General features: G+C 37.7%; 1 protein-coding gene across 5 annotated transcripts in view; it reads right to left on the reverse strand.

Annotated features, from left to right (window-relative positions):
• Positions 1–11,239: 11,239 nt before the first annotated feature.
• Positions 11,240–16,436, reverse strand: part of arel1 (apoptosis resistant E3 ubiquitin protein ligase 1) — a 66,618-nt gene continuing 61,421 nt past the window's right edge. For all 5 annotated transcript variants that reach the window (XM_079852421.1, XM_079852424.1, XM_079852423.1 and 2 more), the window contains 2 exons: positions 13,578–13,753; positions 11,240–13,026 (listed from right to left, as the gene is read on the reverse strand). In XM_079852421.1, the coding sequence (XP_079708547.1) occupies positions 12,924–13,026; positions 13,578–13,753 (279 nt within the window). In that variant the 3' untranslated portion in view covers positions 11,240–12,923. The remainder of the gene's footprint in view (positions 13,027–13,577; positions 13,754–16,436) is intronic.

Raw genomic sequence — 16,436 nt, forward strand, 5'->3', positions numbered from 1 at the left:
ATTGGAGAAATGCAGGCTGTGACTTAGATCTCTTTGAGTTGATTTCAAATGGACAGTATGAACAGGACAAAGTAACAAACTTTAAAAGAGGTTATCATTACTGGTTTATGGTCATCATGAGACTGCATTTGGACTTTGAGCAGTACTGGACCTCATAGTAATAAGGATTAGAAGATGCTGGTCTCTGGCTATTCATTTATCTTTTCCTGACTAATATTTTAAGTTCTTGAGGTTAATGTGTGACAAAGAATACATATAGTATACCACCTTTAATGAAAAGTTTGCAGTAGTGTTGGCACTGTTTTCTAACATTCATACAAGCCCATGTTTTCAAGAATTAGAAGGAATAAATCAAGAAATAATAATAATAATAAATAGCCAAAAACCTGTAAGTCAATTCAAGTCAAGTCACATTTATTTATATAGCGCTTTTTACAATACAGATTGTTTCAAAGCAGCTTTACAGACTAACAAGAAAATAATGCAACAAAGTTTGTTTCCAGAAAAAAATAGCATCACAGTCCAGCTTAAGTTCAGTGATGTTTCATTTTTTGTTGTAAAAAAGTTATTAATTTAGTTAATTTATATATATATAGTCGCTCTGGAGAAAACCTTGATGTCATCGTCCAGCTCAGTTCTCATATAATGGTGTCAATGCAGGCAGATCAATAATATTGTTGAATATTAAATGTCCCCAACTAAGCAAGCCAAAAGCCAAAGGCGACAGTGGCAAAAAAAAAAAACTAAACTCCATCAAGTGACAGAATGGAGAAAAAACCTTGGGAGAAACCCAAGTCGGGGGCCAGTTCTCCTCTGGCCAACGAACGAACTGTAAGATTATGATTCAGGCAGCATTACAGGTCAGAAGTCAGATTGGATCAGAACATTCAGAATATTTATCCAGTTCCAACTGGATGAAGGTCGTGGTCATCACGGCGGTGTGGAGACGGGTTTGTTGAGGATCAGTGGGGAGTCAAAAACACGACGCTGGTGTGCACATCCCAAACACCCAGATTAGGGTTCAGGTGCAGGACAACTAAGTGATATAAACAAAAATAAAGAAGTGTGAAGTCCGCACACTGATGTTACTGATGAAGACCTGAGGGTCGAAACGTTGCCTTGTCTAATAAAATCCATTTGGAAGCAGTTAACATCAGTGTGCGGACTTCACACTTCTTTATTTTTGTTGAGGATCAGTGCCATCGTGTTGATGAGGCCTTCACAGGGGAGAGTCTAGTTGATGCAATATCTGCTGACACTTTAGGGATGCGTTGTGGTCGTGTCTAGGCGCAGGTCCTCCATCTGATCTGGATTCGGCTCGGATCCAGCTGACTACATCATGCGTTGGGGTCGTGTCTAGGCGCATGTCCACCATCTGATCTGGATTCAACCCGGATCCAGCGGACTACAGTAAAACTCGGAATAAACAGAAAGACTAACATTAGCGTAGATGCCATTATTTTTATGATGTAACGAGTACATCAGGTGTTATAGGAAGTGTTCCTGGTTCCGGCTGACTTGATCTGTGTCCCAATGCGAAGGCTGCATCCTCCGAAGGCCGTATTTGAAGGCTGATTGCGTCACAGCGGCGCGAAGAAGGATGTCACAATTCAAAGGCTACATCCTTGGTGGACGGCAAATTCACATTTAAATGTATTATGTTTTCATTTACTCAAATAGCTAGCGAAACCACAGTTAAAAGCCACAAGTTTTTCTTTCTTATAAACTTCATCTTAACTCCTTCGTCATCGTCACCATAGCATGGCTTCATTTTTCAGGTGGTTTGAGGCAAAACTTGTGCTAATATTAGTTTAATAATTGTTTCAGGGAGCAAGGAGCAGACAGCTCAATTTATTAAATTGTGGTCTGAAAACCAGCATTTCTTTACGGGGCGAAAAACTCCGCTAGCGTGGCTTGGAGGTAAGACAACAACCTATTTACAGTATAATATTTGCACTACTCTGTCTCACTTGTGTCTTATAAGAAATATCACTCACCCTATAAAGCCCACAACAATAAGAAAAGCCGTAGATAAGGCAATGGGGTTTCACTTTATGTGTTTTTGTAGTGCTGTCATGCAAGCTATGTCTACAAAGGTTTTAACCAAATTTGAGTATACAGAAATATGATTTCTTATGATTTCTTACTACCCATTACTTCCTGTTTGATTGACGAATGCACATGCGTCGCGTCTGAACGCATTGTTGTCTTTGGAGTTCCATCGATTTGATTTATAATTCTTGATTTTTCTCTTTAAACTCACTTACAACAAACATTTTCTACTTTTCCTCACCTCATAGTTACAACGCGGACTGTTGAGCAGACGCGTCTCAAGCCTATTAGTGATCCAACATCGGATACTCTTATAGGTTACTCCTGTGGATCACGGCTGAACGCGTCTTCTCCACACTCACTTACAAACAAACATTTTTTCGCCTATCGTGCGTCTACTCTACACCCGTACCACTAAAAAGACGGATTATATCCAAGACTTCAGTCATAAATTAGTATTAATATTGATAGCATCACTGGTAGCATCGCTGCTAACTTACTGTCCATCTGTTAAAATGGCGAATATATCAGATGTAAGTAGTCTACCTTTTGGTGCAGGTGAGGACACATTCGAGCTGCACGCACTGCAGTCTGAGCTGGAAGCTGTTGAGAAACAGATCCACGACCTTTTAGTGAGACAAGCCGAGCTGAGAGACCGGCATTTAGCTCTTGAAACAACACGCGCCGATGCACACAAATCAGTGATTAACGTTACTAACCCGCTGACTCCGACCTCGTCTACTCCGTGCGTTTCTCAGCATCGGTCCCGAGCGCCGAGGTCGCGATCAGCCATGGTCTCATTCACTCCGGCTCCAACACGCCACCACGAAGCCTGGATGATTCCGCAGCGGAAGACGCGAGTCAGGTCTAGACCAAGACTCTCTCCGATCCTCCCGGTTTTCGAGATATCCACCCAAAATCGTTTCTCCCCTCTTCGGATAACATCTCCAAAATGTTAAATACCTTTTGACTAGTAACCAAAAGTCCAAATCACAGTCTCTGCTGCACCAATTTAACTAATATAAATACTAGTGTAGAACATTGCATAGAAACTGTGTCTATTCCTCGTTTAGTGAGATCAAATAATAAATCTACTGCAGGATCTAGGAAAAATCTAATTGTTATTAAAACAGAAAATGTTGCTATTAGTAAACAAAAACAATTTCTAAAGCTAGGTCTTCTAAACATTAGATCACTCACACCTAAGGCAGTTATTGTAAATGAAATAGTCACAGATAATAGCTTCGATGTACTTTGCCTTACTGAAACCTGGCTTAAACCAAATGATTATTTCGGTCTAAATGAGTCTACTCCATCAGGATACTCCTATAAGCATGAGCCCCGTCTGATTGGTCGTGGCGGCGGTGTTGCAACAATCTATAGAGATATTCTCAATGTTACTCAGAAAACGGGTTATAAGTTTATTTCGTTTGAAGTACTTGTACTAAATGTTACGCTCTTAGATGTTAGAAAAACATCCCTATTATCTCTAGCCCTGGCTACCGTATATAGACCGCCTGGGCCTTATGCTGATTTCCTAAAAGAGTTTGCAGATTTTCTCTCAGACCTATTAGTCAATGTCGATAAAGCATTAATTGTTGGAGATTTTAACATACACGTAGATAATCCAAATGATGCGTTAGGGGCTGCGTTTACAGATTTATTAAACTCCTTTGGGGTCAAGCAAAACGTTACCGGACCAACTCATCGTTTTAATCATACACTCGATTTAATTATATCACATGGGATCCAACCGATATAGACATAATTCCACAAAGTGATGATGTCACTGACCATTACATGGTAACTTGCATATTATGTACTCCTGTAATATGTCATGCTGCGCCGCGTTATCAATCAGGCAGAACAATCCTTCCATCCACCATAGATAATTTTTCAAATAGCTTATTTGATCTGTCTCAGCTGCTCAGTGAACCCAAACAAATAGATGAACTAGAGGAATTAACAAGCACTATGAGCACCATTCTCTCTGGAAAATTGGATATTGTTGCACCCATTAGATTAAAAAAGGTCAGAGAGAAAAGTAAAGCACCCTGGTACAACAATACTACGCATGTTCTAAAGAGAGAAACCCGTAATTTAGAGCGTAAATGGAAACAAACTAATTTAGAGGTCTTTAGAATCGCATGGAAAGACAGTATGTCACATTATAAAAAGGCCCTAAAATCGGCCAGGGCTGAGCACCTCCGCAAACTAATAGAAAACAACCAAAACAATCCTAGGTTTTTATTTAACACCGTAGCTAGACTAACAAATAAACAGATGTCACCTGAACAAAATATTCTGTTACAGTTTAGTAGCAATGATTTCATGAAGTTCTTCACTGAGAAAATAGAAAACATCAGAACCACAATTGTAAACGTTCAGTCCTCAGTCGCGCCTTATAATTCAGCCTCAACTATCACCCCACAAGAACAATTACAGTGCTTTACAACTATAGAACAAAAAGAGTTAAATAAACTTATCACTTCATCTAAAACAACAACATGTTTATTAGATCCTATACCCACTAAACTACTGAAAGAAGTGTTACCTGTAGTGGAAGAGCCTCTCCTCAATATTATTAACTCATCTTTATCATTAGGTCATGTTCCAAGAACATTTAAATTGGCAGTTATAAAACCATTCATTAAGAAACCACAATTAGATCATAATAACCTAGCAAATTATAGACCCATTTCAAATCTTCCTTTTATGTCTAAAATACTAGAAAAAGTTGTATCCGCCCAACTGGGCTCTTTCTTGCAAGAAAATGACATCTATGAAAAGTTTCAGTCTGGATTCAGACTGCATCATAGCACTGAAACTGCGCTCGTTAAAATCACAAATGATTTACTATTAGCTTCTGACCAAGGCTGTATCTCAATACTAGTTTTACTTGATCTTAGTGCTGCGTTCGATACTATAGATCACACAATACTCTTAGATCGACTACAAAATTATACTGGTGTTCAAGGACAAGCATTAAGCTGGTTCAGATCATACTTATCTGACCGCTACCATTTTGTCTATTTAAATGGAGAAAAATCGATCATAACTCCAGTAAACTATGGAGTGCCGCAGGGATCTGTGTTAGGCCCTCTGTTATTCTCAATATATATGCTGCCACTTGGAAATATTATAAGGAAACATGGAATTAGTTTCCATTGTTATGCTGATGACACTCAAATCTATATTTCATCACGGCCAGATGAAAACGCTAAATTATCCAAATTGACAGAGTGTGTTAAAGATATAAAAGATTGGATGACGCGCAATTTTCTTTTATTAAATCCAGACAAGACAGAGGTACTAATCATCGGTTCAAAAAACCGCCCACAAAACCTCTCACACTACAACTTTAACATAGTAGGATGTCCTGTTACTTTATCCTCTACAGTAAAAGACCTGGGTGTTATACTAGACTGCAACCTGTCTTTTGAAAATCATATTTCATATGTTACAAGAACAGCCTTTTTCCACCTTAGAAACATTGCTAAGCTACGTAACATGCTATCAGTTTCTGATGCAGAAAAGTTAGTTCATGCATTCATGACATCGAGACTAGATTACTGTAATGCTTTATTAGCCGGTTGTCCTGCATCCTTAATAAACAAGCTACAGTTAGTCCAAAATGCCGCCGATAGAGTTCTTACTAGATCAAGAATATATGATCATATAACACCAATTTTATCATCACTACATTGGTTACCTATAAAGTTCCATATTAATTACAAGGTATTGCTACTGACTTATAAAGCCCTAAACGGCTTAGCTCCAGTCTATTTAACGGACCTTCTATCGCCCTATAATCCATCGCGCTCTTTAAGATCACTAAATTCGAGGCTTTTGATCATACCTAGGATATCTAGGTCCACCAAAGGAGGGAGAGCATTTTCACATTTAGCTCCAAAACTCTGGAATAGTCTTCCAGATACTGTTCGTTGCTCAGACTCGCTCTCCCAGTTTAAAACTAGATTAAAGACACATCTCTTCAGCCAGGCATTCATATAATACTTTTAATCTTACAGTTAAATCCGACCTCTAGTTCATAGACGCCAGAGGAGAACTGGCCCCCAACTGAGCCTGGGTTCTCCCAAGGTTTTTTTTTTTCTCCATCAGGTCACCTGATGGAGTTTTTTCGGTTCCTTGCCACTGTTGCCTTTGGCTTGCTCAGTTGGGGATATTGAATTTAATTAATCAATCAACAATACTATTGATCAGCATTACCAAACGTGGACGTTTTCCACTAGAAACAAACATTGATGTATTATTTTAATTTAATACTGTGAAGCTGCTTTGATACAATCTGTATTGTGAAAAGCGCTATATAAATAAACTTGACTTGACTTGACTTGATTTCTGAAGTATTTTGTATGCATGTCCTGATGTGTCATATTTTGCAGTGTTAACAATGCACTAATGTTAAGATTGCACTTGTGCAGGACTGAATTTATTTAGATTTTTCAGTGGATTTATAATTTTGTAAATGAGTATTCTAGTGAGGACTTTAATTCTGAAAAGCAGTCACAGACAACTTCTTAGTTCAGGAACCAGGAAGTACTAGTATTACTGCAATAGCTCAGCAAAATGTGGTAGCTGTGTGACATCTCTAAGCATCACCTTTCTTTTCATCTGTTAGACGCAATGTCTGTAAGTTCACAGTGTTAAATGTATTGTGTGATACATTTGAGAAGGTTATTTGATATTAAGATGTATATTTTCTTAGTTTAATTATCCTTACGTTATTGTCAATCTATAATTTTTCTTTTTTATATTTTTACAGTTTCACAGTTGAATCTGTGGTAGATTTTTCCCTAAACCTCCGATCTCCAATCGTCTCCAATCGACACCCAACTGATCTTAATATCTGTGGCATCTCCAATCGACACCAATACCTTAAACTGGGGCGTCTCCAATCGACACCCAATAACTTGATATTCTAACGAACTCGCTTTCCTGACTTACTTGTTTTGTTGCTGCGCAGCATAAATGACAGACAAACTCTAGCAATTGTCCTTTAAATGCTTTAATCACGGCTGTGAGAGTTTCTCGAGCCATTCTCAGAGAAATCTCCCCCACATAGAAAAATACATCAGGTTATATAGGATAAAGACATGACGCACAGAAACCAAATCACCTGCCTAACTCATGACTTTAATGTTGTCATCTTCTATTAAGAAGAAGAAGGAAGCCCCCTCCTTTTCACCCTCTGTTAGTGGCATATGCAAAAACATCTTGGAACACAGAAAAAACACAAGTAAAGGTTAAGAGTTCTGTTGATCACTCAATATGTCATGGGACAGGATAGACAGTATATTCTTGATTCTGTTATAGTCAGCATTAGAAAATTTTTTCCATAACTCAAATAGACAAGAACAGAACGTTCTAGTACAATGTGTTTCCAAGTGTTAGAATGTTATACCTAGAAAGAGGAAGTAAAGTTTGTGTTACTGCTGTTAGAATCATGGTTAGTTTAAAATTCAGTTTATTATCTTAATCTTTAATTTTTCTATCACAAATCATAAACTTCAGAAACGACTTGAGGTGTCCAGCGAGGTTTTTGAGTCACTGTTTTACTTACTGGATAGTTAGATGCCAGAGAAATCTAATACGGCCAGTACAGTGAAAATACATCAATACAACAGACTGAGAAAGACGCTCAAGAACTGTATGGATTTAAACATTCCAAAATCACTATCACATCAATCTGATTTTTCTGCATATGATTAAGTCTCATATAAGCATGGCAGAAGGTCAGACAGACTCAGCTGATCTTAAAGGCACAGTTGAAGATGTGCACTCTGTCAGCGCACATTCCTCAAAAGCATCAAGTCGTTCTTCAAGGGCATCCAGTTGCCACTCAAGCGCCAGCAGAGCGGTTTTCACAGCAAGAGCAAAAGCGGAAGCCGCGCAAGCCAGAGCAGCATATGCTAAAAGAGAAATAGAATTGAAAGTTGAACAGGCACGACTTCAAGCAACTCTGGAGGCTTTGCAAGAGGAAAAAGAAAAGGATGCTGCTTTGGTAGAAGCTCAGGAACTGGAGGAAGCATTGTAAGAAACAGAACGTAGTGCAGCCAGCAGAGTATCAGTTCCTGTTCCTATCGAGGACAGTCGAATCAGAACAGCGGATTATGTGAAAACACAATCTAAAGTCAGTAGTGGTATACTACCATCTAGTGGAGGAAAAGAAACTCAACCACCACTTCAAGCTTCTCACTTAGTGAGATTTAAAAAAAATGACCAATTAGTTCACAAAACATGGACTTTGGAGCAGACATGAATCAAAAAGGCATTAAAATGCAGCACCCTCCTTATCACTACCAAATGCAGAGCAGACCTCCTGATAAAGGAGACATTACATATGACCTCACAAAGTATCTAGCTTGTACACAACTTGTGACAGCAGGGCTTCCTTACTTTGATGACAAGCCCATTAATTACTGGGCATGGAAATCATCTTTCCAAGGTGCTATTTCTGGTCTGGGTCTTTCCCCAGCAGAAGAGCTTGATCTCTTAATTAAATACCTGGGTAGAGAATCTTCTGAACATGCACGGAGACTGAAAACGGTTCACATCATAAATCCGTCAGCTGCGCTGATAATGACATGGCAGAGGCTTGAAGAAATATATGGTTCTCCATAAGCAATTGAACATGCTCTTTTTGCCAAACTAGAAGACTTCCCTAGAGTGACAAACAAAGACCCACAAAAGCTTCGAGATTTAGGAGACATCCTCTCAGAACTAGAAGCTGCTAAGCTTGAAGGATACTTACCAGGTCTGGCATATTTGGACACTTCTAAGGGGGTGAATCCTATTCTGGAAAAGCTTCCATATAACATTCAAGAAAAGTGGATGTCATTTGGATCCAAATATAAGCAAGAACATCATGTTGCTTTTCCACCTTTCTCAGTGTCTTAAACAGTTTTGCTGTAGCTAGGGATTAAAGTAATGTCAACAAGTAAACAGAATGTGTCTATTAAAAATAGGTATATTATGTCATCTAGTGTTTTATGTATAAATGTGGTTGGATAAATCTTTTTTCGCTGTTAAACTATGTTTTAAACTGCAAACATTTCCATTTCCATTTGGAATTCCATGTACATGATCAAAGTCTACTTTCTGTCACAGTTAGGAGTTTTTTTTTTGTTTGTTTAAAATGTTCTCTGTCTCTGTCTTCCTCTGTCTGTCCTTGCCCTCCCCCTCACTCCACCAAGTCTCATTCTCTCTGTGTTTATGTGTATGTGTGGACATGTTTTTCTACACCGGTGGGGACTTAAACCTGAATGCACACAGACTCATGGGGACTCGTGTCACCGTGGGGACCTAAATTGAGGTCCCCATGGGTACAAAAGCTTATAAATCATACAGAATTAGTTTTTTTGAAAATGTAAAAATGCAGAATGTCTCCTGTGATGGGTAGGTTTAGGGATAGGGGCAGTGTAAGGGGATAGAATATACAGTTTGTACAGTATAAAAACCATTACGTCTATGGAGAGTCCTCACAAAGATAGTGCACCTGTGTGTGTGTGTGTGTGTGTGTATGTGTTACAGTAACAAGAGTTTAACCCTTGTTTAAGTTTAAGGCCTTGTCTTTTTGGATATATATATATATATTTTTTTTTATTACAAAATATGCATATAACCCATATATTTTACATTTATTGTTTGCTTTACATTAAATTAAGATTGTATGTTTGGTAATTGAACCTGAATGAATTTAAAATTAATGTGCTATATTTCAGATCAACATATTTGGTTTCCATAAATTTGAACTTACACTAACTTTATTCTCGTCTGAATTATAAATAATTTATTTCTGTATAAAATAATACTACCACTAAAAAACACATTTGATTTTTCTTTTTAAAATCATGTAGAATGTGTAACTTAAAAATAAACAGATTAGTGCTCTGTTTGAGGACAACAAATGAAAACCAATGCGATATGATAAATGTCCAAAAGATGGCACCGACAGACTGTTTTTAAATGGGGCTGGATACATTTTTTTTTGCTTTTAAACAATGTTTGTGTGTGCGTGTGCGTGATTTTGGTTGGGTGACAGTTGTAGGTTACAGTTTGACAAGAGTTTATAGTTTGACAAAAGCACAATGTTGTGTTTGTTGCGTGTACATAAATATAAGTAAACACTTCGCAGTTTGAATAATGTCATATGAACAAAATGACGGAGTATGTATTTATGTCTCCATTGTTCAATCGGGCCTCACACAAACACACACACACACACACACACACACTATATTGTGCATTCCAGCATTGCAATCTGGACATCGCAGCCTATTCATTATAGCCGTAATAAAATATTATAATAATAATAATAATAAAATAGTCAACCTAACATATACAAATTACACTGCTCTGTTTAAATAGTCCACTCACAGTAAGCACTGCTCCACTGATGTTTCCAAGAACATTTTTGCGCATGTGAAGAGGATGATTTTTCCCGTCGATACTGGAACGTGAGTGAAGTACAAAGCCTATAATAAAGAATCGTTTAGCATCCAAATACATCGCAAATGTTGAAACATTTTTATTCTAATGAGAGAGTTACGTGAGCCCAACACTGCTTACTTTCACTTTTGCTGTAAATTATTTCGTTTTGGCTTGTTTATAGTTATTTTTTTATTCTTGTTGTTCTGAATATCATTAAATTTAAAGGATTTGTTGAGGAATATTTTGAGTGCATCACAAAATCAGAATAATTCTCTTGTTTTAGTGATTCCCTAGTTAAATTTTTTTTTTTTTGCCATTGTTCTAATCAGGTCAGGCAAGTAATTCCCTGTGTCTTCTCCCTTAAAAATAAATAAATAAATAAATAAATAAAATGATTTTTAAATTAAATTAAATGTAAAATTGAAAGTTTTACACAATGCACTTATTTTTCATCCATACCGGTAATTCAATTTTTGAGCCAGTGAATGTAAACACTGGTGTTTTTTTTTTTTTTTTTTTGGCATGAATTTATTATTCTCAAAAATATTCTTAATACTTTGCACTATAATAATGAACTGAATTTCAGATTTCATGAATAAATATGCATAACACAATATTTACTAACACAGTAGAGATAACTACTCTACTGATAAAAGACTCATTCAATTGAATATTTTAGTCATAAAGTAACACAAGTCTAAATATAGAGCTAAAAGACATCAATGCAATGATTTATAATGGTATGTGGCACTTTATTACACTTCATTTCTTGCACAACCTTTTTTCCCCTTAGCACACTCAAAACATTCTTTCTGGCTACTGATATATGCTTTCTTAATGCTGGACTAAATTTGGAATTTTAGCTTTTACTAAAGCTGATCTATAGCATTATGCTTTAGATTGTGCATCACCCAACATTTTTTTATGACATTTACAATGAATGAATGAATTAATAATGTTCATATAAATAATGTGCATATAATGCACAGAAATGTTAATTTTGAAACTGTAGTCTAACTTCATGGAAAAAGAAAATGTGTGTGTTTATAGAGAGAGAGAGAGAGAGAGAGAGAGAGAGAGAGAGAGAGAGAGAGAGAGAGAGAGAGAGAGAGAGAGAGAGAGAGAGAGAGAGAGAGAGAGAGAGAGATAGATAGATAGATAGATAGATAGATAGATAGATAGATAGATAGATAGATAGATAGATAGATAGATAGATAAGACAAAGGCAAGAGCACAGTGTAACATCAGGGTAGTTATGTTTTAGCATTTTTTTAATCCCTGCAAATGGTTTGTAGTGGTCACAAAAGGACACTCCAGATTAGCATGTGACCTATTGCTACAGGCTCTATACAGTACAAAAAAGGTCACTAATATTCAACAGTCAGCATTTGTGTATTATGATTTTTCCCATTTGATTAACTTCAATTTTGTAGCGGCATTAACTGAACCAAATGATAAAAAGAGCATCAGTTATTTATAAAACAAGCAAAGCCAGTGTTTGTTGTTTGGGGACTTGTTGGTATGATGCATAGATGTTACTCAAATATTTCAGAATAACAGTAGAAAGGAGAAGTTAAAGTAGTACAAATACGTTTTTGTAATAATATTTTAAATGTACATCTTACCTTAATTTGATCATAACTAGTTTCCTATATATGATCATTAATAATAAATGTTCAAAATAAAAAGTAAGGAGCTCAAGAGAAGAGCAAAGACCACATCTGATAAATGTGCAAGTCAGCTGTCTGACATCTGAAAAAACATCAAACATTAACTGTTTTGGGTAACAGTCGCCAAAACAGTTGCAACTGAAACACTATCAACATTTCTGAGAAAAGCAATTTTATGATTTATGAAATGCCCATTAAACAAATTTCACTAAAAAAAGAAAAAAGATGGTAATGTGGTATGTGACAACGTGTCTAAGATCCCTTCTTCATAAATATCAACTGAACAGTTGCAGGGGAAATGCATACACTGTATAAAGTATACAATGAAACAGAAGTTATATTCATAACCTTCCCTGATCAGTTAAGGCCCAAGTGCAGAGGTTATGCAGTCATTCCCAATATCCCATAGTCTACTACGCTCCATAAAAAAAGTTATATTTATGCCAAATGCAAAACAAGAATCCTGACACTTAGGCCATTTAATTATGTCTTCACTCACAAGAAAGATAGGCAACTATTTGAACAAAAAAACAAAAACAAAAAAAAAACTCAGATTTGCTTTTCTTCTTATTTTCATCTTATAGAACAATCTTTTGATACATATGTACATAACTCCTGAATCCTGCCAGAGGCATCTTGTGATCAAAGTCCGTCATTTACAGCACACTGTAAAGTGCACTGGGGTGAGATGTTCATAAAAAAAGGTTTGGAGATTACTCTCTGTTTCTGCCAGAGCTGGACTGATGTTCAAAGCATTCCAAAGCCCTCGCTCCCCTCACTGATGGCCAGCTTCAGCAGCTTGTGGAGCTCCTCGTAGGAGTCATACGTTGGGAGGCACAGCTGGTTAAAACTGAACAGGAAAGGAGTTAAACATGAAATCCTAATTTAAACAGATAGTTTTTTCCTATGGATACTTCTGACAAAATTATATTCATGTTGCAAGAAATTTATAATTATATTTAACAATATTAAATACGGTTATAAGACTGATAGTTTCGGTTCTGCATTGGTGAATTTAGCTCCAACCCTGATCAAACTCATTTACCTGTCATTTTATTGTAATCCTAAAGACCTTGATTAATTTGTTCAGGTGTATTTGATTAGAGTTGGAATTAAACTCTGCAGGATACTGGCTCTCAGGAAACCTGTTCCATCAAGGGGTAGCATTAACCGTACATTTTCTTTCATTGACTGAATGCTTTTAGCAGTGATGGAAAAATCTGAAGGCCGCCCGTTTATTTTGACAGATTACATACATTAAATATTGAAGAACAGTTGATATGCTGTATATATTTAGCAAAATGTTCCTCTCTAGACTCTATTAATTTCACATTTAATTTTGGGAATTGGATTTTGATCCCTCTGTTGAAGTGAGGGAATGTTTGGTGTGTGTGTGCTCACCAGGTGTGTGCGGTGGGCAGCGTGCTGTGTGTGGGAGCTGCTATGATCTGGAAGGAGGGGCAGAGAGTGTTGAAGCCGCCAGGTGGGAGCTGCGAGGAGCCAGTGGTGAACTGTAACAAACGTGCCAGTTCTTCCTGTGTGAAGGATGACACTACTGCCCAGAACCACTTCATCACCTAAACCACAGGAAAATCAGGATAAATTCATACTTTCATCCCCTGCTGTGATCTCTCAGCATATTAATGTGAACTCATACACATTCCCAATATCAAACCATTATATACAAAATATACAACATACACTCACCTAAAGGATTATTAGGAACACCATACTAATACTGTGTTTGACCCCCTTTCGCCTTCAGAACTGCCTTCTACGTGGCATTGATTCAACAAGGTGCTGAAAGCATTCTTTAGAAATGTTGGCCCATATTGATAGGATAGCATCTTGCAGTTGATGGAGATTTGTGGGATGCACATTTTGTGGGATGCATAATCAGCCAAAGTCTGCATATTTATGCGGGGGACCCATTTTTTCAAATACGCCGCACTTTCGCCGCATAAATTGCAGATTTCCGCGCGCAAAAATATGCAGGCTTGCATGATTTCATAATCCCCGCATTTTCGTTTGAAAAAAGTCACATATATCTTAGCAGAAAGTTGAAAAATGTTGCGTTTACTTCACACAACCGCAGAGCCACAGTTTTACCCCAGCAGTTTCACCCCGTGCATGCGCAGTTTCAGGTTGTAATTCAAGCCCTATAAATAGTAATTTATATGCAAAATTGTCGCTATGCCCGTGTTGTATTCTCCGAGTCAAGAGTAATGCTGCTGCTTCTTCAAAAAACAACGATAAAACAGTCCGTTTCCGTTACATTAAGCCATACAATTTGTATTATGCATTTCCTGAACACGTACTTGCTAATCAACCACTTTATATGAACAAACTACTAAATCTATAAAACACAATCGGTCTTTCGACCTTTTACTATTGTGTCAATTGATGTTGATATGCGCGAGGGAGAGAGCAATACAGCATATTGTTTGAAGGCGGTGAGTGCGCGCGCGCGGCCGGGGCGCTCTCTCTCTCTCTCTGCTTGTTCTTTTATGCGCCCTGTGTCCACTGATCTAAATAATTAGTTGTTACGACGACTTATTTGTTCCCTCGTTTTAATAAATCATGGACACGTTGAACTAATTCCCTCCCTCATTTTGATTTAACGAATTACATGGCCACAATATAGTAAAACGAGGGAACAAATTAGTATAACCTGCTGAGGTATTATTAATTCGTGGCCACGAAACAATATTCACCTGAATATTCACCAATTCACAAAAATATAGGTCTTTTTTAATATATTTGTTGGGGGAATCACTTTTTTTTCTCTTTCATCAAACCGCAGTTTTTGCAAGTTCCCGCAATTTTTGCAAGTTCCCGCAATTTCATCGCATAAAATTGCATAAATATCCCGCATATTCCATCGCATTTTTTAAGAAAACGTGCCGCATAATCAAGGATTTTTGCCCGCAACAATCACAAAAAAACTCCACGTTTTTCTGGAGGGACTGATTTGTAGTGGAGATGAGTGGTACCCGGTGGGGTCTTCTGCTGTTGTAGCCCATCCGCCTCAAGGTTGTGCGTGTTGTGGCTTCACAAATGCTTTTCTGCATACCTCGGTTGTAACGAGTGGTTATTTCAGTCAAAGTTGCTCTTCTATCAGCTTGAATCAGTCGGCCCATTCTCCTCTGACCTCTAGCATCAACAAGGCATTTTCGCCCACAGGACTGCCGCATACTGGATGTTTTTCCCTTTTCACACCATTCTTTGTAAACCCTAGAAATGGTTGTGCGTGAAAATCCCAGTAACTGAGCAGATTGTGAAATACTCAGACCGACCCGTCTGGCACCAACAACCATGCAACGCTCAAAATTGCTTAAATCACCTTTCTTTCCCATTCTGACATTCAGTTTGGAGTTCAGGAGATTGTCTTGACCAGGACCACACCCCTAAATGCATTGAAGCAACTGCCATGTGATTGGTTGATTAGATAATTGCATTAATGAGAAATTGAACAGGTGTTCCTTTAGGTGAGTGTAGATAGGCATTATCAGATATCATACTATTGTGAATATAATGTTTGGCACCAGTCTGATTTTCTTTATTTTAGCATATTTTCAGTCTTCAAGCACAGCCTATAATGCATTTAATTGACCAGTCATAAACAAAAACACAAAACTGTCATGCATTAAATATATACAGTATATAACACCCAATGTTCCTGTGTGAATAAGTGATTGCCCCCTAAGAGCCAATAAGTAGCTACACTCCCATTAGCTTCAATATCATTTCGGTTACTAATGTAACCTCAATTCCATGAGATAACGGGAACAAACATTGTGTCAGTTATTGCTGATGCTATGGGGGAAACTCTGTGTCTCAGAATACTGAAGCCTGATTGGATCACGTCTGTGCACGACAAATGGCATTTCAAGACATTAAGTTTAAATAATGGTGGCACTTGAGGACCACCATATTGGCCATTGCTCATGCGATTGCCTGGGCTGTGGACTTAGTAGTGCGCAGGGTGAGGCTGGTTGCGCCGCACAGCTCTTTAAAGGCAGCTGGGTCCGGTCCAGACAGAGGATTTTGACTTGGTAAACTTGGAGAAGTGCCATGGTGTGAAGAGCGGATCCAATAACAAACTGTCGTAAAATTTTGTCTGATTTTTTTCCTGACAGTGTAGGCTAGCCTAGGGCTTGGCTGCTTGGCAGCCATATAGTGTGCAAATAAACTGACACACACAAACACACACTATAGTTGTTTTTGCAGAACAGAATCGCCATGCTGTTCTTGGCTCTT

This window comes from Squalius cephalus (assembly GCF_949319135.1).
Source record: "Squalius cephalus genome assembly, chromosome: 20".
Lineage (NCBI taxonomy): Eukaryota > Metazoa > Chordata > Actinopteri > Cypriniformes > Leuciscidae > Squalius > Squalius cephalus.